At 42.2% G+C, this 26,161-nt stretch overlaps 1 protein-coding gene across 1 annotated transcript in view; it reads right to left on the reverse strand.

Annotated features, from left to right (window-relative positions):
• Positions 1-26,161, reverse strand: part of ctnnbl1 (catenin, beta like 1) — a 271,790-nt gene that overhangs the window by 169,235 nt on the left and 76,394 nt on the right. The window contains exon 6 of the mRNA XM_063032890.1: positions 8,519-8,612. Coding sequence (XP_062888960.1) covers positions 8,519-8,612 — 94 coding nt within the window. The remainder of the gene's footprint in view (positions 1-8,518; positions 8,613-26,161) is intronic.

Consider the following 26,161-nt stretch of genomic DNA (forward strand, 5'->3'; position numbering starts at 1 on the left):
TATCAGCTACATAAGAGTCCACAATTTCCAATCAAACACTACTTTGCTAGTGCTGAATTTTGACTTATTTGTTTGAAAACCTAGACATCACTAATGTAATGATGCAACTTAGAACTGCAGCATTGTCAGAATCAAGAATTCAATTATCTAATGTTCTGTATCGTCCATGAATAAAAAGCAAATGCTTGCTCTGCACTGACCTTCACAAAGATCACAAAACAAGAAAAAAGGAAAACAGAAAAAAATGATGAAAAACAATACATTAAGAAAACAATAAATGAGCAAAAGAAAACAAATAGTGCAAATAAAATAACTCACGAGAGTATGAGCTTTAGAGCCCTTGAAATTGAGTCTGTAGGTTGTGGAATCAGTTCAGAATTGACAAGTGAAATTACCCATGCCATTTCTGAAGCCCCATGGTTGGAGGGTAATCACTGTTCCTAAATTAGATCTGTATTATGACTTTTGCCTAGCATCACCAGTATTCCAATTCACTTCTCAAATGTAGTGGACAAGGGTTTCACTCTATTTTCTCATCACATATCCCTGTTTTGCATTTGGCTAACAATCCTCTACTTCTTCAGTCGGCTGAAAAAAATTTGGCATGTCTCCTTTGACCATCACCAGTCTTTTTTGAAGCACTACAGAAAGCATCGTATTCAGATGTATCACTGCTTAGTATTGCAACTGTTCTGCCCATGACGGCAAGAAACTGCAGAGTTGTGAACACAGCTCAACATATCACGGGAACCAGCTTTTCCCTTCATGGGCTCTGTCTAAACTTCTCTCCACCTTGGTAAAACAACCAACATAATCAAAGACCTGGACATTCTATCTTCTTCCCCCTCCCACTGGGCAGAAGATACCAAAGTCTGAAAGCAGGTACCACCAGGTTCAAGGAGAGCTTCCATCCCACTGTTATAGGACTATTGAACAGTCCCCTAGTACAGTAGCATGCACTCTTCACTTCACAGTACACCTTACTATGGCATTGCACCTTATTGTCTACCTGCACTACGCACTCTCTTATCCTATATTGTTGTTTGCCCTCGTACTACATAATGGACTGGTTGGGCACAGGAGTACATTCAGCCAGAGACTCATTCCACCGAGATGCAACACTGAGCGTCATAGGAAGTCATTCCTGCCTGTGGCCATCAAACTTTACAACTAACACACATAAAAGTTGCTGGTGAACGCAGCAGGCCAGGCAGCATCTCTAGGAAGAGGTGCAGTCGACGTTTCAGGCCGAGACCCTTCGTCAGGACCTTCCTTCGTAAGTCCTGATGAAGGGTCTCGGCCTGAAACGTCGACTGCACCTCTTCCTAGAGATGCTGCCTGGCCTGCTGCGTTCACCAGCAAATTTGATGTGTGTTGCTTGAATTTCCAGCATCTGCAGAATTCCTGTTTGAAACTTTACAACTCCTCTCTTGGAGGGTCAGATACCCTGAGCCAATAGGCTGGTCCTGGACTTATTTCCTGGCATAATTTACATATTACTATTTAATTATTTATGGTTTATTACTATTTATTATTTATGGTGCAACTGTAACGAAAACCAATTTCCCTCAGGATCAATAAAGTGTGACTATGACTATGTACTCCTCAACATACTGTTGTATTGAATTGATCTGTATGGATGGCATGCAAAACATTTTTTTTCCATTTTCATTATCCATCAGTGCACATGACAATAATATAATATTTTCCCAACCTCCTCTCTCAACACCTCACTAACTTACCAACGCTTGATATTATAATCATGATGGCAGACCATTCAGCACCATGTACATATTTTAAAGCCACAGCATTCTACTTATTCCTGATCTGCAAGATTTTCCTGAAAAACTTCTTTTATATAAAGCTAAACTCTCCTCTCATTCAGAATTGATAGTCTCCAGTTCACTCTTATACCATTGTACTTGTACATCGTAATAACAAAAATCCAGTTTAAACAGGCCATCATGCAACCTAGCTGAAGCCACACAATATGTATCAAACCTACAAGCAGCTTGATGACTACACAGTTGGAGATGATGGTGTAGCACCCTCTATGCAGATCATCCCATAACCATACAGTGTCTATAAAAAGTATTCAAACTCCGTTTAAGTTTCATGTACACCTTATCCTCGTTATATGCAAGTGATACATTCCTCGAAGTTGACGTATAATGTGAAATCGCATAATGTGAATAATTATTTAAATGGAGAAAATAGGGATGTGTTCCAGAGGGCTTCCTAAAAATGTTTTATCCATAATTTATTCACATTTTCATACCAATACGACACAAAAGCAGTACTACAAGACATTTGTATTATATTTAATCAATTTAAGGTAATATTCAACGTAATAAATCATAGAAAGTTAACATCCTCTGGTGTACAGCACTCACCATCAGTGGCAGGTGTGTTCGCTCCGAGGTGGATGGTTGTGGTCGTCAGGATCATATCAAGCACAGCAAGGGGTGAAGGAAGACTTACAGAACTCTTAGAACTGCCGGCAGTAGAAGATTACAGCAATTTGAATAAAGTGGTGAGGGTTGTTTACTTGGCAGCATTTTGTTTTTCAGCATAAATTTGCTTGTAGGGAAGAAGGGTTGATGGCAGGGAACGACTGAAATGCTGACTCCGTTCTAAACTTGGGTCCATGTCCATCGCCGTTTGTGCTAAGTGTTCCGACTTCCACTATTCCCTTACCGTTGGTAAACTCCCGGGATTTTCAAAATCATCTGTTGCTTGCAGCATCTGAGAGATAGTTTGCCGTTAAAAAAAAATATGTACGCCTTGAATGTGGATCACACCGGTTGAGTGGTTGAATCAGCGATGTTGTGTTAGGCGGCAGGAAACGCACTGTTATGTTAGGATGAATACTGTCCAAATGTTTAGGACGGGCTGGCGCATTGTTAAGCAACAAAAGAACTTTAAAGGCAAGGTTCTGATCCTGGTGGTATCGTCCCAGAGCTGTGTTACCTTCAGCTGATGCCGCGCTGTTTATAATTTTCAACTTTTTTCAAGTGTTAAAGCGGTTCTCTGCTGCTCGGCTGACGGCTCAAGACATGACATCGGACACTTAGGAGGCATAGTTAAAACCAACAAAAGTTTAAGATCACGCATCCACACCTTGCCAAAACCAATGCGAGAGTGGCGGGAGTGAAATTGTGAGGCGCACGCACCTGACTTGTATTGGCGGGAAAGCGGTGCTTCTCATCCCAACAGTGAGACTGAAGTGTGCGCATGTGACTTGTATTGGCGGGAAGGCAGTGCTCCTCGCATAACTGTGAATTTTGGATGCATATAACGAGACATTGGTAGAAATGGGTTCCTCGCATAACTGTGAATCCGCATAGTCTGAAGACGCATTTAACAAGGATAGGGTGTATTATTGTTTGACAACATTGAACAACAGAAGATTTAATTTGGCTTTTTTGACACTGATCAACAGAAAAAGATGTTTTTGTATCGAAGTGAAAAGAGACAGATCTCTACAAAGTGATCTAAATTAATTAGAAATATAAAACACAAAATAATTGATTGCATAAGTATTCACCCCCCCCTTTAATATGACACATCAAATCATCACTGCTGCAGCCAATTGGTTTTAGAAGTCACATAATTAGTTAAAAGAGGATCACTGTACGCAGTTAAAGTGCTTCAACTGATTGTAGTAAAAATGCATCTGTATCTGGAAAGTCCAACAGCTGGTGAGTCAGTATCCTGGCAAAGACTACACTGTGAAGATAAAAGAACACTCCAAGCAACTCCATTACAGGCACAAGTAAGGAGATGGATATAAGAAAATTCCCAAGTCACTGAATATCCCTTAGAATAGTTAAGTCAATCATCAAGAAATGGAAGGAATATGGCACAGCTATAAATCTGTCTACAGCAGGCCGTCCTCAAAATCTGAGTGACTGTGCAAGAAGGGGACCAATGAGGGAGGCCACCGAGAGACCTATGACAACTCTGGAGCAGTTAGAAGCTGCAGAGGCTGAGATGAGCAAGATTGTGCGTACAACTGTTCTCTGGGTGCTTCACTGATCACAGCTTCATGGGACAGTGGCAAAGAGAAAACCACTGGTGAAAAAAACTCACATGAAATCTCAGCTAGAGCTTGCCAGAAGGCTCTTGGAAGTCTCTGAAGTCAACTGGAAGAAGGTTCTATGATCTGGTGAAACCAAAATTGAGTTTTTTGACCATCAGACTAAACACTACACATCATCAAAAGCAACACTATCCCTACCGTGAAACATGGTGGTGGCTGCATCATGCTGTGGGGATGCTTCACGGCAGCAGCCCTGGAAGGCTTGTGAAGGTAGAGGGTAAAACGAATGCAGCAAAATACAGGGAAATCCTGGAGGAAACCCTGATGCAGTTTGCAAGATTACTGTGACTTGGGAGCTTAGAAAAATAGAGGGCTATGGGTAACCCTAGGTAATTTCTATAGTAAGTGTATGTTCAGCACAGCATTGTGGGCTGAAGGGCCTGTATTGTGCTGTAGGTGTTCTTTTTGTTTTCCAGCAAGACAATGACCACAAGAATAAAGCCAAAGATACACAAGAATGGCTTAAAAATAAAGTTAATGTCCTGGAGCGGCCAAGTCAGAGACAACACTTCAATCCAACTGTGAATTTCTGGCTGGACTTGAAATAGTCTGTTCACTCACCATCCCCATGCAATCTGACAGAGCTTAAGCAGTTTTGTAAAGAAGAATGGGGAAAAATTGGATTCCAGATGTGTAAAGCTGATAGAGACCTATCCACACAGACTTAAGGCTGTAATTTCTACCAAAGGTGCATCTACCAAATACTGACTTGAATGGGGTGCGTAATTATGCATTAATTATTTTGTGTTTAACAAATGTAATAAATTTAGACAGATTTGTAGAAATTTGTTTCCTCTTTGACACCAATGAGTTTTTTCGCAGGGGATTTGCAGCCCGTTCCTCAGCCAGAGCCTTCAGCAATTTAGGCATCGAGGGAGAGAGGAAGAGGAGAGCCATCCGCAGTACCACTGATGCAGCAGAGAGGGCCTCAAGATGTGGCTGTGGCTCAAAAGGGGGGAGCCATGGAGTCATAAGTAGCTGGCCATCTGGACACAAGCTGGGGTCTGATCAGCTGGGTCACCTGGAGGAGGGCGTATAATTTTGAAGGACCCGAAACACCCAATGACTCCAGGAACATCATTGAAGATATGTCCAGAAGCATCAGTAGATGTATGTACACAGCCCTGTTGACCAGTGTCATAAAAAGTCAAATTAAATCCACTTTGAGTCAATGTTGTAACGCAATAAAATATTAAAACTTCCAGAGGGGTGAATAGTTTTTATTAGCACAGTACTCAGATCAAACTTGCCTGTTAACTGCAAAGCTAACATTCCTTAAATTATACAACAGTGAAGGAAACTGGAAGTGGCTGAATAGAAAACAATGTACTGAAGACCAGATAGGTGCAGTTGGATTGGAGCGCTGCAAGCAGTCAGCAGAGGTGGGAGAACAGGTTGAGGTGTGGAGAGGCAATTACAATGGATTCCAGTTAATTGAGACACATTGGGCCAGTACTTTTTGGCCCAATTAAGCAGCAACCCGAAATAGCCAAAGTTTCATGGAAACAGTTAAGAAGGAATACCATTTAAATAACAAATTATGTATACTACCTATACTACAATACTATAAAACTGTGGATTAGTTCCTGATATTTATCAACAGAGGAATACATCCAGTGCACACTGTCATTTTCTTGATTAACTGTAAATGAACAAAGTCAGTGCAAACACCTAGTGCAGATAATGGACTGCCTTCGTACAATACTTTTGATGATTGCATCCTCAAAATCTTCATTTTCATTGCAACATTCAAGATGATTGCCAATACCTTCAAATTCTTCATAGTTCCTAACTTGTTGAAGTAGTGAAATTGTTTCATTTTCACTCCCAGCTGTTTCTGCTGCCTCCAAGTCTGAATGCTTAAAATCACAGTGAGCAAATCATTTCTGAATTATCTAACTGCTTGTAACTCGCTAACTATCAGTGACAAAAATCACAGCTTTTTGAACACAAACACACACAACTGACACTACTTAAAAACCATTCCCTCAAAGCACGGGGTAGTATCTTACAAGTGCAAGTGATTGATGCTTGTTAGAAACTGTTCAGCAGCTGCCTCCTATCCCAAGTAAATGGCATAGAGCCTCACTTACACAAAGGGAATCCTGGCTATTTTCTAGATGATGGCCAAATTAACCGGAATCCACTGTATCTGAATCTGAGAGTTTCTGGAGGCAAGAGCGCTTGGAGTGAGATAAGGAGACATGGAGAGGGACTGAGAATTATAAAAATTGCAAATAAAGTAGTGAAAAGTAGAAAAAAATCATTAACATTTTAAATTCTAAATAAATCTACTAACATTTCACACAAATGTACTCCTTGCCATTTAATATGCAGTTTCTTTGTGTGTGCTGGTACAAATCATTCATGTGCATCCTCAAGTAATGTAGAAAATAATGGGCACTCTTTTCTACTGTGTCATGTTTCCAATATTGTCTCCCATGTTTATTGTCATTAATAATGTATTATTTTTATGAATTGCAATGGAATCCTACAGTTGACAAATTATTTTAGTACAACGTTCAAAATAATACTTCATAGAAACATAGAAAACCTACAGCAGGGGTCCCCAACCTTTTTTGCAACGCAGACCGGTTTATTATTGACAATATTCTTGCAGACCGGCCAACCCGGGGGGGGGGGGGGCGCAGTAGGGTTGCCAACGGACAAGAGTAGCAGTCAAATACGTTGCGTTTACCCTGAGTAAGACTACAGTGACCATGAAGCATTGCACGGGCACCAGTGTGCATGCGTGACTTGCGCATGTGTGTACGTGCCAATTTTTTTCTACAAATCGTTTTTGGCGATTCTGTATGGGGGGGGAGTTAATCACGACTGGAATATGGGTGATAAGTGGCTAATACGCTCAATTTCGTTTCTAAAAAGGTTTATCTAACGAATTCAATATTAAACACACAGCGCATATTTTCCTCGCATGAATATAGCGATAAGTCAATTATCAGGGGAGGACAGGGGAGCTTGAAGTAAGTATTGAACAAACTTCCAGTAGAAGTGGTAGAGGCAGGTCCGATATTATCATTTAAAGAAAAATTGGATACGTATATGGACAGGAAAGGAATGGAGGGTTATGGGTTGAGTGCAGGTTGGTGGGACTAGGTGAGAGTAGCGTTTGGCACAGACTAGAAGGGCAGAGATGGCTTGTTTCCATGCTGTAATTGTTATATGGTTATACAAGTCACTTATAAGTCAACAGCATCATAACATTTTAAGTAACGTTTGGATATTAAACACACAGCACATATTTTCCCCGTATGAACATATAAAATCATTGCAACACACCAATATCACTGAATCAATGGGAGCCCTGGGCTTGTTTCCCTACAACAAGACAGTGCCATCGAGGGGTGATGGGAGACAGCGATACAAAGGAGCGACACTCCTTTGTCCAGTCTGTTCCACAATTTAGTTTTCGTTGCATTCATTGCAGAGATATGTTGGAAATGGAAGCAACCTTTCAGTGCTATTGTGGCTATCTCAGGATATTTAGCCTTGACTTTGATCCAGAATGCCGGCAGAGATGTTATGTCAAACATACTTTTCAGCCCGCCCTCATTTACAAGCTTGAGGAGTTGATCTCCTTCCTGCGCTGACATGGATGACGCGTGCGTAATGACCTCGGGTGCGTTCAAGCTCAACAGTGGCCGTGACAGGGAATGAGGAAAGGTGCAGCTGACTCCTATCGCCAAATCATATCGTTTCCTCGCGGCCCGGTAGCACATGCTCTGCGGCCCAATACCGGCCCACGGCCTGGTGGTTGGAGACCACTGACCTACAGCACAATACAGGCCTTTTGGCCCACAAACCTGGGCTGAACATGTCCTTAGCTTACAAATTATCGAGGGTTACCCATAGCCCTCTATTTTTGAGCTCCATGTACCTGTCCCGGAGTCTCTTAAAAGACCCTATCGTATCCGCCTCCACCACCATTGCCGGCAGCCAATTCCACGCACTCACCACTCTCTGCATTAAAAACTTACCCCTGACATCTCCTCTGTACCTATTCCAAACACCTTAAAACTGTGCCCTCTTGTGCTAGCCATTCCAACCCTGGGAAAAAGCCTCTGACGATCAATGTCTCTCATCATCTTATACAGCTATATCAGGTCACCCCTCATCCTCCATCGCTCCAAGGAAAAAAGACCAAGTTCATTCAACCACGTTAAAGAACAAAGCATAAAGGATATTCCCATTTATCATGTTCATAAATTATTTCTATTGAATACTTAACCTTCAGAGTGACAATGCAGTATTCTCACTTGTGAGATAGGCTTTTCTCTTACTTTAAGAGAGGTAGGCCACATAATTACAAGCTAAATTCAGAAACATCACAAACAAGGCTGGATAGTCATGAATCTCATTACATAGAAGAGAAAAAACAAATCAGGCACAACCTACCTAATGTATTGTGAACGCCATCTGCTTCTTCCTTCACTGTCTCATCCAATCGTTCCAGGTTCTGAACCAGCAGTGCCACCACTTGTCCTTCCAACTAAATTAATATAGAATCATATGATTGTTAATCTTTTCCATACTTCAAAATAACTAACATATTCTAAACCACACATATTTTTATTGATAGACATAATTCACTAACAAAAGAATCAGAAAGCTGCATGTAAATATTTTCCATTTGGACAGCAGATGAGTAAATTTGCCATATGACATACAAATGGGATTTGTGGCTGGTTGCTACATTGAACAACTTGTGTGCTGTTTACAAAAGAAACCATAGAAAATGGACACAGAAGCAGTCATTTCTGCCAATCTTACAGTGAAAAGCTCAAACGTCAGGCACAGATACGGCAGAGGTAATCCTTTCTCAATTCGCTAGCTTTTTCAAATGATTACATTACTACAATAAAGCATAAAATGCCATTGAAACACTTTTGAATGTGGTATTTAAAAGTGATAAGTGAAGAGATAGCATACAAAAGCAAAATCAGATTTCCCCATCCAAAAATCCGATAATAAAACTAATCATATCTCTTTTTCACAGGGTGTAGTTTCATTTTATTCCGAATCTCCCACACTGAACACTAAGCAGGAACTACATCCTTTAGCTTTAACTGCTTGTGAGTGGCTTAAACAACCTCAGTCACATCAAATGCATAGCTCAACTTCCTATTCGGGTGCTCCTTCATGGCAGGGTCCGGTGGACAGAGTCGAAATGTTGTTTTGGGGAGGTAGCGATATTAGATACTAATAAAGTAGCCACTGAGTGTAGTCAAGTCAAGTCAAGTCACTTTTTATTGTCATTTCGACCATAACTTCCGGTACAGTACACAGTAAAAACGACACAACATTTTTCAGGACCATGGTGCTACATGAAACAATACAAAAACTACACTGAACTACGTAAAAACAACACAAAATCGACACTAGTCTACAGACCTACCCAGGACTGCGTAAAGTGCACAAAACAGTGCAGGCATTACAATAAATAATAAACAAGACAATAGGCACAGTAGAGGGCAGTAGGTTGGTGTCAGTCCAGGCTCTGGGTATTGAGGAGTCTGATGGCTTGGGGGAAGAAACTGCTACATAGTCTGGTCGCGAGAGCCCAAATGCTTCGCTGCCTTTTGCCAGATGACAGGAGGGTGAAGAGTTTGTATGAGGGGTGTGTGGGGTCCTTCATAATGCTGTTTGCTTTACGGATGCAGCATGCGGTGTAAATGTCTGTAATGGTGGGAAGAGAGACCCCGATGATCTTCTCAGCTAACCTCACCATCCGCTGCAGGGTCTTGCGATCTGAGATGGTGCAATTTCCGAACCAGGCAGTGATGCAGCTGCTCAGGATGCTCTCAATATAACTTCTGTAGAATGTGGTGAGGGTGGGGGGTTGGAGATGGACTTTTCTCAGCCTTCGCAGAAAGTACAGAAGCTGCTGGGCTTTCTTTGCTATGGAGCTGGTGTTGAGGGACCAGGTGAGAATCTCCGCCAGGTGAACACCAAGCAATTTGTTGCTCGTAACGATCTCTATGGAGGAGTCGTCGATGTTCAGTGGAGAGTGGTCGCTCTGTGTCCTCCTGAAGTCAACAACCATTTCTTTTGTTTTGTTCACATTCAGAGACAGGTTGTTGGCTCTGCACCAGTCTGTTAGCCGCTGCACCTCCTCTTGGTATGCTGACTCATCGTTCTTGCTGATGAGACCCACCACGGTCGTGTCGTCGGCGAACTTGATGATGTGGTTCGAGCTGTGTGTTGCAACACAGTCGTGGGTCAGCAGAGTGAACAGCAGTGGACTGAGCACACAGCCCTGGGGTGCCCCCGTGCTCAGTGTGATGGTGTTGGAGATGCTGCTTCCAGTCCGGACTGACTGAGGTCTCCCAGTCAGGAAGTTGCAGAGGGAGGTGTTCAGGCCCAGTACGCTCAGCTTTTCAATCAGTTTCTGAGAAATGATTGTGTTGAATGCTGAACTGAATTCTATGAACAGCATTCGAATGTACATGTCCTTTTTGTCCAGGTGGGTTAGGGCCAGGTGGAGGGTGATGGCAATGGCATTGTCTGTTGAACGGTTGGGACGGTACGCGAACTGCAGGGGGTCCAGTGAGGGGGCAGCAGAGTCTTGATGTGTCTCATGACAAGCCTCTCGAAACACTTCATGATGATGGATGTGAGTGCAATAGGACAGTAGTCATTGAGGCAGGACGCTGAAGACTTCTTCGGCACGGGGACGATGGTGGCAGCCTTGAAGCACGTAGGAACGACAGCGCCGCTCAGGGAGATGTTGAAGATGTCAGTGAGAGTATCTGTCAGCTGGTCTGCACATCCTCTAAGCACTCTACCAGGAATATTGTCTGGTCCAGCAGCCTTCCCTGGGTTGACCCTGCACAGGATTCTCCTCACATCGGCCACAGTCAGACACAGCACCTGGTCATTTGGAGGAGGGGTGGTCTTCCTCGCTGCCACGTAATTTTCCGCCTCAAAACGAGCGTAGAGGTTGTTCAACACATCTGGGAGGGAGGCAGCACCAGCACAGGCAGGTGATGTTGTCCTGTAGTTGGTGATGTCCTGAATGCCCTTCCACGTGCGCCGCGTGTCGCCGCTGTCCTGGAAATGGTTGTGGATTCGCTGGGCATGTGCACGCTTTGCCTCTCTGATGGCACGGGAGAGTTTGGCCCTCGCTGTTGTTAGGGCTGCCTTGTTGCCTGTTCTGAAGGCGGAGTCACAGGTCCTCAGCAGCGCACGCACCTCTGAGGTCATCCATGGCTTCTGGTTAGCGCGTGTAGTGATGGTCTTGGAGACAGTGATGTCATTGATGCACTTGCTGATGTAGCTAGTCACTGATGCCCTGTACTCCTCTAAGCTGGTAGAGTCGCCATCGGTTGCAGCCTCCCTGAACACGTGCCGGTCGGTGTGCTCAAAGCAGTCTTGAAGAGCAGAGATGGCTCCAGCTGGCCAGGTTTTCATCTGCTTCTGAACTGGTCTGGAGCACCTGATGAGCGGTCTGTATGCTGGGATTATCATAACAGAGATGTGGTCTGAGTAATCGAGGTGGGGGCTGGGCTCTGCCCGGTACGCATCGGGAATGTTTGTGTAAACAAGGTCCAACGCGTTCGCCCCTCTCATTGTAAAGTCCACGTTCTGATGGAATCTGGGGAGCATTGACTTAAGGTTTGTGTGGTTAAAATCTTTGGTGACAATAAACAGTCCATCAGGGTGTGCGTTCTGCAGTTCGCTAATAGCCCCATACAGCTCACAGAGCACTTCCTTAGCATTAGTGTTGGAGGGAATGTAGACACTGACTATAAGGACAATGGTGAATCCCTGTTGTAAATAAAATGGTCTGCATCTAACAGACACAAACTCCACTAGCGATGAGCAGTGTCTGGAAACCAGCACAGAGTTCTTGCACCATTCCGTATTGATGTAAACACACAAGCCACCACCGTGAGTCTTACTGGAGAGAGCTGCATCCCTGTCTGCTCGAAACAAGACGAGCTCGTCCAGCTGAATGGCGGCGTCCGGGATTCCGTCGGTGAGCCACGTTTCCGTGAAAACATACGCACAGCAGACTCTGTACTCCCGCCGAGTATTTCGTTGGCGTCGTATGTAGTCCAATTTATTGTCCAGGGAGCAGACATTGGAGAGCAGAATGGACGGGAAAGCTGGCTGGCTAGGGTTTGCTTTTTGCCTGGCACGGACTCCTGCCCACTTGCCTCGCTTCCGCTTCCTCGCACACCGCTTACGACGTCCCCACCTTCGGCCACCGGCATCAGGCAACTCCAAGGACTGTAGGCCTAGTCCCTTCAGCAAGCCGAGGTCGCATAATTTAACCAGCAGATCTTCTTGAAGGTTTGCTTTTGGGCAATCTCTGTACTGTAGCAGTATCTGGCAACGGTAGATAATCGCTCTGTCATTCATGTGTCCTAATCAAAATGCTCGTGCTGTTCTGCTGTTAGACCATCCACTTGTTCGACGTGTTGCGCATTCAGAGAAGCTCTTCTGCACACCACTGTTGTAAGGCATGATTATTTGAGTTACTGCTGTTATCAGCTTGAACAAGTCTGGCTATTCTCCTCTGAACTCGATCATTAACAAAGCTTTTTTGCCCACAGTGCTGTCGCTCACTGGATATTATTTTGTTTTTTGCAACATTCTCTATAAACTCTTAAGACTGTTGTGTATGAAAATCCCAGGAGATCAGCAGTTTCTGAGATACTTAAACCACCTTGTCTGGCACCAACAATCATTCCAGGGTCAAAGTCACTTAGATTGCATTTCTTCCCCATTCTGATGTTTGGTCTGAACAATAATAATAACTTATTAATAGAGCTCTTTTCAAAGTGCTTTACAATGGGATAAAGTGCAAACATGTGAATAAAAGACAAAAAGATGTTGGAAGCAAGGTTAAGTAAATAGTTTGAGCTTGCGTTTACAAGTGCCATGCAAGTCTGCATCACTTACAGTTCTAGGTACTGTGTGCCACAATTGCGGAGCATAGTTCTAAAAAAGCTGATCTGCTAATATTCTGAGGGAGATTGCATAAGTTTAAAAGGACAATGGAAGAAGATCTGAACTCGAGCATAAATAAATCTATTCTGTAATGTACTCCAGTCCCAAAATATGGAGAGCTTTAAAAACAGATAAGAAAACTTTAAAATCAATTCTAAAAAGATACCGGAACCCAATGTTAGTTACGATGGGAGAGATGGGTTTTCTCAGCTTGGTTTTAGTTAGAAGTCTTGCAGGGGTGTTCTGAATGAGTTGAAATTTGTCAATAGATTGCTTTGGAAGGCCAGTAAAATGTGCATTTGGTCTATAATCTAGTCTATTCGATATAAAGGCAACTGAACTGGACATGAACATCTTGACCAAGTCTGCATGCTTTTAAGCATTGAGTTACTGCCACATGATTGGCTGATTAGATATTTGCATTAACGAGCTGGTGTATTGTTGCACCTATTAAACTGACCACTGAATGTATTTCTCCAAGGATGTTTATACTTAGAAATCAGCCTGTCATCACATTTTGGGATGACCTCGAGAAAGAAATACAGCTTTTGTATCCATGGTATATACACCCTGATGAAGCATCTTCATTGAAGCCTAACCTGCTTAGTATTAACAGGAAATATTTTTAATTCCAGATATTTCAATTATACCATGAGTCAATAGGAGCAGACTGAGGCCATTCGGCCCACTGAGTCTGCTCCACCATTCCATCATGGCTGATTTAATGTCCCTCTCAACCCCAGATTCCTGCCTTCTCCCCATAATCTTTGATGTCCTGACTAGCCAAGAATCTATCAACCTCTGTTTTAAATATATTCAATGACTTGGCCGCCACAGCCTTTGACAGATACACCATCCTCTGGCTAAAGAAATACCTTCTCATCTTTTTCTAAATGGACATCTCTTCATTCTGAGGCTGACCTATTGTAAGAAACATCCTCTCCACATCCACTTTGTCAGGCCATTCATTAAAATTTCGAAGAAAATTTATAATCACAATGCATCCAGAACTGTGAGACTTATGGGCATACTCAATAAATCTACAGTATAATAACCTTAAAAGAATTGATGCAAGACTGCACCGACTTGGGTGTTCAATCAGCGTGCAAAAGACAACAAACTGCAAATACAAAAATAAAAAATAATAATAATAATAAATAAATAAGCAATAAATATTGAGAACATGCGATGAAGAGTCCTTGAAAGTGAGCCCGTAGGTTGTGGGAACGTTTCAGTGATGGGGCAAGTGAATTTGTGAAGTTATCCCATATGGTTCAAGAGCTGGACAACTGAGGGGTGATAACCGTTCCTAAACCCGGTGCTGTGAGTCCAGAGCTCCTGTACCTTCTTCCTGATTTCAGCAATGAGAAGGGATGATAGGGGTCCCTGATGATGGAAGCTGCTTTCCTGTGGCAGCATTTCATTTAGATGTGCTCAGTGGTTGGGAGGGCTTTATCTGTGATGGACTTGGCTGTGTCCACTATTTTTTGTAGCATTTTCCACTCAAGGGGATCAGTGTTTCCCTACCAACCTGCTATGTGGCTAGTCAATGTACTTTCCACTACACATCTTTAAGTTTGTCAAAGGTTTAGATGCCATGCTGAATTGTCGCAAACAACTACGGAAGTAGAGATATTGCTGCGCTTTCCGCATAAAGGCACTCGCAGTACCTATAAAAAGTACTCACACAGCCCCCCCACCCCCAGAAGTTTTAATGTTTTTTGTTACAACATTGAATCACAGTGGATTTAATTTAGCTTTTTTTGCCACTGATTAACAGAAAAGTCTCTTTCATGTCAAAGTGAAAACAAATTTCTACAAATTCCTCTAAATTTATTACAATTATAAAACATGAAATAATTGATTGCATGATTACTCACCCCCTTCAAGTCAGTAGTAGATGCACCTTGGCAGCAATTACAGCCCTGAGTCTATGTGGGTAGTTCTCTATCAGCTTTACACATCTGGTCACTGCAATTTTTCCCCATTCTTCTTCACAAAACTGCTCAAGCTCTGTTAGATTGCATGGGGATCGCGAGTGATCAGGCCTTTTTAAGTCCACCCATGAATTCTAAATTGGACTGAGGTCTGGACTCTGACTTGGCCGCTCCAGGACGTTAACTTTGTTATTTTTAAGCCATTCCTATGTAGCTTTCGCTTTATGCCTAGGGTCATTATCTTGCTAGAAAACAAATCTTCTTCCAAGTCACAGTTCTCTTGCAGACTGCATCAGATTTTTCTCCATGATTTCCCTGTATTTTGCTGCATTCATTTTACTCTCTATCTTCACAAGCCTTCCAAGCCCTGATGCTGCCACCACCATGCTTCACGGTAGGGATGGTATGCTTTGATGATGTGAGGTGTTCAGCATATGCCAAAAATAGCATTTAGTCTGATGGCCAAAAAGCTCAACTTTGGTTTCATCAGACCACAGAACCTTCTTCCAGCTGACTTCAGTCTTCCACATGCCTTCAGGGAAACTCTAGCCGAGATTTCATGTGGGTTTTTTTTCGCAACAGTAGCTTTCTCTTTACCACTCTCCCAAAAGCTGTGACCGGAGCACCAGGGTAAAAGTTGTTGTATGCGCAATCTCTCCCATCTCAGCCACAGAAGTTTGCAACTCCTCCAGAGTTGTCATAGGTCTCTTGGTGGCCTCCCTCACTAGTCCCCTTCTTGCACGATCACTCAGTGTTTGAGGACTGCCTGCTCTAAGCAAATGTACAGCTGTGCCATATCCTTTCCATTTCTTGATGTTTTGCTTAACTGTACTCCAAGGAATATTCACTGACTTGGAAATTTTCTTGGCTCCATCTCCTGACTTGTGCTTTTCAACAACCTTTTTCTCTTGTCTTCATGGTGTAGTTTTTGTAGGGTACTGACTCATCAGCAGTTGGACCTTGCAGATACCTCTATATTTTTACAATTAATTGAAATTGGCATCGGCAGCAGCAGAAAGCAGGTGGAGCACCACCAAATGCGGTAAGCTTTCTCCTTGTGTGGGGGTTTTTCTTATTTTTTTATATACCGTAAAGAGAGATAGGGTCCAGCGGAGCAGGCATCGTTGGAGTGGGGGCTAGAGTCAAAGCGGGAACTTAGAGGCTTTGAAGAAAAGTGGCTGAGGCCAAAGAAATAGGTAAGAAGGGTAGGTTTTTCCTTTCATTATTGCTGATTTGGTCTTAGTTGCCCATAGTACAGTGTAGACAGGATTGCAGATACGACAGTGGAATGCTCCTCACAAATTGATGGGAATTCATGGAACCTCATGGTCTCCGTCATAAATACACCTGTGGGAAGTGCAGCCAACTCCAGTTCCTGAAAGACTGCATTAAGGAGCTGGAGCTTGGTTTGAATGAACTAAGGATCATCCAGGGGGCAAAGCAATTCATAGATACAGCTTTTGAGCAGGCGGTTACACCCAGAGTGCAGAATTCAGGGAGTAGACGGGTGAAAACCGAGAGAGGTAAAGGGAGAAAGAAGTCAGTGCAGGGTCACCCTGTGGCCATTCCCCTCAGCAACATGTGTACCCAGTTCACTACTGCTGTAGGGGATGACCTATCGGGGCAAGGCAGCAGCAGCCAGACCAATAGCACTGAGCTTGGCTCTGAGCCTCAGGAGTGGAGGGTGGAGACTTCCGGTAGAGCTCATGGAGTGAAGTCGTATTCTTGACTCGCTCCATTACCTCTGAGTTTTTTTTCTTATGATCAGCTATATTTTAATTAACCATTAAGGTATCGACTTTTACAATATTTTGAAATAAATTGGGCTCTTTGATAATCGGATGCGTTTAAGGTCTGCTATGTCTAAGAATGGGAAAAACGGGAAGGACGGCAAACCTCCGGTTAGACCGAAAGGTACTGATTTTCCTCCGACTGAACCACCGTTAACTTTGAAAGCTATATCGGAGCTAATTCAAAGGGAAATTTCAACCTCTGTTACGGAGCTGATTCGTGCGGAAATTTCAACCTCTGTTACGGAGCTGATTCATGCGGAAATTTCAACCTCTGTTACGGAGCTGATTCGTGCGGAAATTTCAATTAATTTCCAGAAAATTGCCGATTCAATCGATAAGATACAAACATCTATTACGGAACATCAGTCGGCTATATCTGATCTTCAAAAATCCACGCAACAAAATGAACTTAAGATGGAGAAAATCGAAGAAACAATTAATGTAATGAAGAAGAAACTTGACTTTCTGACCTTTAAAAACTCTTAGAATCCAGAATGCAACGGCAGAATCTTCGAATGATTGGGGTGCGTGAAGCTGTTGAATCTGATAACCCTATGAAGTATTTTTCTCAACTTTTAAAAGATGCATTTCCTACTGTATTTCCTGACCAACCACCGTTATTGGATCGCGTTCACAGAGTTCCATCATACTCGTCTAAGTTAGATAAACCTCGACATGTCATCTTACGCTTTCATTACTTTCAAGACAAGGAGAAACTGTTTTGTTTCATTCGATCTAAAGGTTACATTGATTTTTTTGGATCTTAAGTTCCGATTCGTGGAGGATTTCAGTAAACCAATTCGGGATCAACGGTTTCGTCACAGATCTGTGATGTCAGAACTCTACAAGATGGATTTAAAACCAGCGCTGCTTTACCCTGCACGTCTAAGGATTCATACGTTGGATGGAGCCCTCCGTTTTTTTGAATCTCCATCGGATGCCCAGAGCTATCTGGATCAATTTTCACCTTCAACATCTTAATCGTAATTTTTAACTATCTCCGTTTGATCGGAGCTTGTGAATTTGTCAGTCTTAATTTTTTTTTTGCCTTATATGGGCAGAAAAGTTTATTTTTGGATTAATTAATATGGTTGCTAAACTTCCTTTCTATCTGCGTCATTCATTTCTTTTTCCCAGGGGATTCTGGGTGGTTATTCCCTCACCGTCATTCTATGTATTTCCTCTGAGGCCTTAAATTTTGTAGTTTTTAAATCTACTTCTTTTTGTAGGTTTTCATAACTAGTTTATGTTAATAATTTCATTTCTTTTTTTGTTTACTCATAGGGTCTGGGGTTTGTTGCGGTTTTCTTTTATATTTTCTGGCTTTTTCTCTGTTATTTTAAGTGTTTGTTTTAATTGATTTACCTTTTTTTTATTCTTTTACTGTTTTATAACTAGCTGATCTTTTTTATATTTACACTTTTTTTAGGGAGCGTATACCGGAAGTCATGGGGGTAGTTTTAGTGCTTGCTTCTTTCTGGTTGGTCTGTGTTAGATTTAGCCTTGGGGTCATGGGGTGGGGGGTGGTGGGAGGGGCTTCACGTTTTAGTTTCTTTCTTCTTGGGCTATGTACACCATTGAAGTATTGGTTGCGTTCTCTTTCCCGGTATCTCTTATTTGTTCTGTTCCCTTTCCGGGTTCATGGGTCGAGCCTATGTCAATCCTCCTTGTTGCGGGTTGACTTTAGGGTTTATGGAGTCTATTATTAATTTTGTCTCCTGGAATACTAATGGTCTTAATCATCCTATTAAAAGGAAAAACGTTTTTAAAGTGTTCCGGAGACTTAAAGCACAAATTTTATTTTTACAAGAGACCCATGTGCGGAGGGGGGACAGACTACGTTTTTTTAAATTCTGGTAGGGACAACAGTTTCATTCGAACTCCAACGCTAAGATTCGAGGCGTCTCTATTTTTATAGACTCCTCAGTTACTTTTATACAACATGATATTATTTCTGATCCAAATGGTAGATTTCTACTGGTTAGTGGTCTACTATTTAATAAAAAGGTAGTTTTGGTTAATGTTCATGCTCCTAATATGGACTGTCCGGAATTTTATAAATCATTATTCAATCAGTTCCCGAATTTGAATGAGTTTTCATTGATCTGGGGCAGAGATCTTAATACCTGTTTATCTCCAGCTTTGGACCGTTCGGCTCCTCTATGGACCTTACCTAATAAATCTGCAACTTTGATTAATTCATTCCTCTCTGATTCTGGGTCGACGGACATTTGGCGTTTTTTGCATCCTCAGGAAAAAGATTTTTCTTTTTTTTCACATGTTCACCATTCCTATTCAAGAATTGATTATTTCTTTATTGACTCTCGTCTTATTTCTTCAGTGATTAAATGTGATTATGACTCTATAACCATTTCGGATCATGCTCCACTTAAGCGTTTTATTAAAATTCAGGCCAATACCCACAAAATAATAGACAATGGTGTTTTAATTCGCTGTTGCTTCAGGACTCGGACTTTGTTAACTTTATGAATGAACAGATTGATCTTTTTTTTACAATCAACTATACAGAGGATATTTCTGTGAACATTCTTTGGGATACTTTTAAAGCTTATATTCGTGGTCAGATTATCTCGTATTCTGCTGCTTTGAGGAAGAAGCTGAAGCAGGAGGAGTTGGTAATTGTGGACAAGATTAAGGAAATTGATAAGAAATATGTTACAGCTCCCTCTGAGGAGTTATATAAACAAAGAACTGAACTTCAAATGGAACACAGTTTATTACTTTCGTCCTCGATTGTAAACCGATTGAAGAAAACAAGAAGTGAATTTTATGTACACAGTGACAAAATTAGCAAACTGCTGGCTAACCAATTGAAGTCTAATTATGCTAAATCCCAAATTAATCAGATTTATAATCAAAATGACCGACTGATACTTGATCATGCGGGGATTAATCAAACCTTCTGTGATTTTTATTCTTCCTTATATCAATCAGAGTCTCCTCGAGACTCTAAATATATGAATGATTTTTCAGATAACCTAGACTTCCCTGAGATTTCACAGGATATGTCTTCTATGTTAGATACTCCCATTACCACTGATGAGATTAAGAATGTATTTCCTCTATGAATTTGGGGAAAGCTCCTGGCCCTGATGGGTTTACCGTAGAATTTTATAAATGTTTTGCACCTTCATTAATCCCTTGGCTCTGTAGGGTTCTCGAGGCTTCATTAAAACTTGGTAAACTTCCCGAATCTTTCAATAGAGCGTCAATCTCTCTAATATTAAAGAAAGATAAAGATCCTGCTCAATGTGCATCTTATAGACCAATATCTTTATTAAATGTTGATTCTAAAGTTTTTTCTAAATTATTAGCAAACAGATTAGAAAAAGTACTTCCTTTTATTATTTCAGAAGACCAAACGGGTTTTATTAAAGGTCGTTACTCTTTTTATAACATTCGCACACTGTTAAATATTGTTTATACCCCCTCACAAAATGTTCCTGAGTGTGTTATCTCTTTAGATGCTGAGAAAGCTTTTGATAGAGTAGAATGGCCTTACTTATTTAAGGTGCTTGAAATGTTTAATTTTAGCTCGAAATTTATATCCTGGATCAAACTGTTATATCACTCTCCTGTGGCCTCGGTCCGTACTAACTCTCTAAGCTCACCTTTTTTCCCTCTTTTTCGAGGCACTCGACAAGGTTGTCCTCTTAGTCCTTTATTATTTGATATTGCATTAGAACCTCTTGCAATTGCCATTTGAGAATCTCCAAATATTACTGGGATAACTTGGGGCTTAAAGTCCCATAAAACATCACTCTATGCCGATGACTTACTTTTATATATTTCTAATCCTCAAAAATCCATCCCTGCTGTTTTAGAGTTAGCACAATTTAGTCTCTTTTCAGGTTATAAATTAAATCTTAGTAAGAGTGAACTTTTCCCGATTAATAAACAACTTCCCTTATATCATAACTTTCCATTTAAATTGATTAATAATTATCTTTCATATCTTGGGATTAAAATTACTTGTAAATACAAAGATTTATTTAAGATTAACTTTTTACCCTTAATTGACCATATTACTCAACTTTCATCTAAATGGTTTCCTTTATATTTAACTTTGATTGGTCGTATTAATGCAGTTAAGGTGTTTTTTTTGCCAAAATTTCTATATATATTTCAGGCATTACCAATCTTTGTTCCAAAATCTTTTTTCATAAAGTTGACTCAAAAATTTCTTCATTTATTTGGCAAAATAAAAACCCGAGACTGGGTAAAATACATTTACAGAAAACTAAGAGAGATGGAGGTTTAGCATTACCCAACTTTAGATTTTATTATTGGGCAATTAATATTCGACATATGAAATTTTGGTTACTTGACCAGGATATACTATCCATTCCTAAATGGGTAGCATTGGAATTACAATCTGTTCAGGGCTATACACTTGGCTCTATTTTAGGTTCCTCTCTTCCTTTTGATTTGAAACGCCTCAAACAGGTATCTAACCCGATAGTTAAATATACCTTACGTATTTGGTTTCAATTCAGAAAATTTTTTGATCTTAACCAATTTGGGCTAGCGATTCCTATTTTAGGTAACATATTTTTTCCTCCCTCTTTTACGGATCGTGCTTTTCAAATTTGGAAGATTAAGGGTATTTCACCGTTTTTGGATTTATTTTTAGATGGTTCCCTTATGTCTTTTGAACAATTATCTAATAAATATAATTTATCAAGAATACATTTTTTTAGATATCTACAAGTTAGAAATTTCCTAAGTACTATACTTTCTTCTTTTCCAATGCTTCCTCCTACATACATTTTAGATACTATAATTAACCTTAATCCATGTCAGAAAGGTGCATCGGCTATGATTTATAATATTATTATGAAACTTAGGAAAGCTCCATTTGATAAGATTAGGGTAGATTGGGAACAGGAATTGGGGTCTATCATTTCCGTGGATGACTGGGGGCAGATTTTACAATTAGTCAATACTTCCTCTATCTGTGCTAAACATTCCCTAATTCAATTTAAAGTTGTTCATAGAGCACATATGTCCAAAGATAAATTAGCTCGCTTTTATTCTCATATTAATCCTTTTTGTGATAGATGTCCGGGGCAGATAGCCTCTTTAACTCATATGTTTTGGTCTTGTCCTACTCTGGAAACTTTTTGAAGAGACATTTTTAATATTATCTCCAAGGTATTGAATATAGATATCTCTCCTCACCCTATTACTGCTATCTTTGGACTACCTAAAATTTCTAGTAATCTTTCTCCTTCAGCCCGTAGAATGATTGCATTTCTTACTTTAATGGCCAAAAGATGTATCTTACAACATTGGAAAGAACTTAATGCTCCAACTACCTTTTTTTGGTTTTCTCAGACGATATTATGCTTGAATTTGGAGGAAATTAGAAGCAATCTTTATGATTCCTCACTTACAATTTGAACAGACCTGGAGATCTTTTATTCAATATTTTCATTTAATGTAATTTTTTTTTCTCCTCTTTTTTTGCTCCATATTTATATACCCTTCTTGTTTTTTTTTACTGTTTTTAATGGAGGTCGGGATTGAGGACGTGATTTTAAGTTTTTTAACTCTGCTTGGTTCCAAGTTAGCCCATTGCTTTGCTTTGCTTTTAGTTAGTTGCACGGTGGTTTTTTTTGGGTTTTTTTTTCCTTTTCTCTATTGGTATATATATATAAAAATTAGTATACTATTATGTTACCTTAGTATGTTATGTTTAAATTACATTGTTTGTATCATTTTTTTTGTATTAATATCTCCTGTAATTTTATTATATTCTAACAGTGTATTAGTGCCTTTATGGCTTACCTTTTTGTATACTTATTCAATAAAAAGATTTAAAAAGAAAAAGAAGTGGAGGGTGAAGTCAGGCGGAGCAATATCATAGGGGACTCGATACTTAGGGGGACAGAGAAAAGATCCTGTGGCAGCAAAAGAGACGCCAGGGTAGCGTGTTGCCTCCCGGGTGCTAGGGTCCAGGAGGTCTTTGACCGGTTACAGAATATTCTTGAAGGAGAGGGTGAGCAGCCGGAGGTCGTGGTATATGCTGGTACTAATGACATAGGCAGGAGAAGGGTAGAGGTCCTGCGCAGTAAGTTTAGGGAGTTAGGAAGGAGGCAGGAACTCGATGATGGTAATCTCCAGATTATTCCCGGCGCAACGAGCTAGGGAAGGTCAGAACATAAATATAGCGCAGACGGTTGAGTGGTTGGAGATGGTGCAGGGAGCAGAGTTTCACATTCTTGGATCATTGGAACTTTTTATGGGAAAGGGGTGACTTGTACAAATGGGACGGGTTGTATCTGAACTGAAGGGGAACCAATATCCTGGGAGTGAGGTTTGCTCATGCTGTTAAGGAGGGTTTAAACTAGATTTGCAGGGGGTGTGGGAACCAAAGTGAAGAGGCAGAGGCTGGGGCGGTTAGCGCGTGTGTAGAGACAATGTAGGGAGATTGTGAGGAAGGACAAGCAGATGATAGAGTAAACATGCATACAGCCAGATGGTTTGAGATGTGTCTATTTTAATGTAAGGAATATCATAAACAAGGTGGATGAACTTAGAGCGTGGATCAATATGTGGAAGTATGACATTGTAGTCATTACGGAGACTCGGATGTCTCAGGGACAGGAATGACTGCTGAGTGCGCCAGATTTTAGATGTTTCAAAAAGGGCAGGGAGGGAGGAAAAAGAGTAAACACAAAATACTCTGCAGATGCTGGGGTCAAAGCAACACTCACAACACGCTGGAGGAACTCAGCAGGTCGGGCAGCATCCGTGGAAACGATCAGTCAACGTTTCGGGCTGGAACCCTTCGTCAGGACTGTAGGGGGAAGGGGCAGAGGTCCTATAAAGAAGGTGGGGGGAGGGTGGGAAGGAGAAGGCTGGTAGGTTCCAAGTGAAAAACCAGTAAGGGGAAAGATAAAGGGTGGGGGAAGGGAAGCAGGAAGGTGATAGGCAGGAAAGGTGACGGTGAAAGAAGTAAGTGGGTAGAGCCAAAACAGAAGTTATTAAGTGTGAGTACCAGTTCCGCCAACCGGAGGAGGATAGTGGTGGTGGGGAACTGGTGAGGTCTATTGTCCAGAAAGTAGCAGAGTGCTTTGAGGCCTTCTTGATGGGGAATGGAGGTGTATAAGGATTGGACATCCATAGTGAAAATGAAGCAGTCGGGACCGGGGAACTGGAAGTTACTGAAGAGATGGAGGGCATGGGATGTATCAGGGATGTAGGTGGGGAGGGACTGAACTATGGGTGACAAAATGGAGTCCAGGTAGGCGGTTAAAAGTTCGGTGGGACAGGAGCAGGCAAAAACTATGGGTCTACCGGGACAGTCAGGCTTGTGGATCTTGGGGAGGAGGTAAAACCGAGCGGTGCGGGGTGTGGAAATTATGAGTTTAGCGGCTAAGGATGGAAGGCCTCCGGAGTTGATAAGGGCCGTGATGGTACGGGAGACAACGGTTTGATGTTTTTTGGTGGGGTCCCACTTATATCCGGGATACATCCCATGCCCTCCACTTCTTCAATAACTTCCAGTTCTCTTGTCCCAACCGCTTCATTTTCACTATGGATGTCCAATCTTTATACACCTCCATTCCCCATCAAGAAGGCCTCAAAGCTCTCCGCTACTTTCTGGACAATAGACCTCACCAGTTCCCCACCACCACTACCCTCTTCCGGTTGGCGGAACTGGTACTCACACTTAATAACTTCTCTTTTGGCTCTTCTCACTTTCTTCAGACCGAGGGTGTAGTTATGGGCACTCGCGTGGGCCCCAGCTATGCCTGCCTCTTCATTGGTTATGTGGAACAGTCTGTGCTCCAAAACTATTCTGGCACTGCTCCCCAACTTTTCCTTCACTACATTGACGACTACATTGGTGCTGCTTCCTGCACCCATGCTGAGCTCGTCAATTTCATCGACTTTACTTCAAACTTCCACCCAGCCCTCAAATTCATTTGGTCTATCTCGGACACTTCTCTCCCCTTTCTCAATCTCTCGGTCTCCATCTCTGGAGACAGACTGTCCACTGACGTCTTCTACAAGCCCACTGACTCTCATAACTACCTCAACTATACCTCTTCCCATCCCGCCACATACAAAAATGCCATTCCTTATTCCTAGTTCCTCCGTCTCTGCCACATCTGCTCCCAGGATGAGGCTTTCTATTCCAGGACATCTCAAATGTCCTCTTTCTTTAAGGATCGTGGTTTCCCTTCTGCCATCATCAATGATGCCCTCACCCGCATCTCCTCCACTTCCCGCACTTCAGCCCTGACCCCATCCTCCCGCCACCACAAGAGGGACAGAGTTCCCATTGTCCTCACCTACTACCCCACCAGCCTCCGGATCCAGCACATTATCCTCCGTAACTTCCGCCACTTTCAACAGGACTCCACCACTAAGCACATCTTTCCCTCTCCACCCCTCTCCGCTTTCCGCAGGGATCGGTCCCTCCGCGACTCCCTGGTCCACACGTCCCTCCCCACAGATCTCCCACCTGGCACTTATCCCTGTAAGCGCAAGTGCTACACCTGTCCCCACACCTCCTCTCTTGCCACCATTCAGGGCCCCAAACAGTCCTTCCAGGTGAGGCAACACTTCACTTGTGAGTCTGTTGGGGTCATCTACTGCATCCGGTGCTTCCGGTGCGGCCTCCTCTACATCGGTGAAACCTGACGCAGATTGGGGGACCGCTTCGTTAAGCACCTCCACTCCGTCCACCACAACAGACAGGATCTCCCGGTTGCCACCAACTTCAACTCTGCTTCCCATTTCCATTCGGATATGTCCATACATGGTCTCCTCAACTGCCATGATGAGGCTAAACTCAGGTTGGAGGAGCAACACCTCATATACCGTCTAGATGGTCTCCAGCCCCTTGGTATGAACATAGAATTCTCCAACTTGCGGTAATTCCCTCCCCTTCCCTTCCCCTATCCCTATGTCACTCTGCCCCCTCCCCCAGCTGCCTACCACCTCCCTCATGGTTCCACCTCCTTTTACTACCCATTTTGTTTTCCCCTATTCCTTCTTCACCTTTCTTGCCTATCACCTCCCTGCTTCCCCTCCACCACCCCTTTATCTTTCCACTTACTGGTTTTTCACGTGGCACCTACCAGCCTTCTCCTTCCTACGCCCCCCCCCACCTTCTTTATAGGGTCTCTGCCCCTTCCCTCTACAGTCCTGACGAAGGGTTCCAGCCCGAAACGTTGACTGATCATTTCCACGGATGCTGCCCAACCTGCTGAGTTCCTCCAGCATGTTGTGAGGGAGGCAAAAGAGGTTGGGGATGTGGCATTACTAGTCAAGGATAGAATCAGAAACAGGAAGGGGGCAATAACTCTACTGGGTGT

This window comes from Mobula hypostoma, chromosome 2, assembly GCF_963921235.1.
Source record: "Mobula hypostoma chromosome 2, sMobHyp1.1, whole genome shotgun sequence".
In the NCBI taxonomy this organism is placed as follows: Eukaryota; Metazoa; Chordata; class Chondrichthyes; order Myliobatiformes; family Myliobatidae; genus Mobula; species Mobula hypostoma.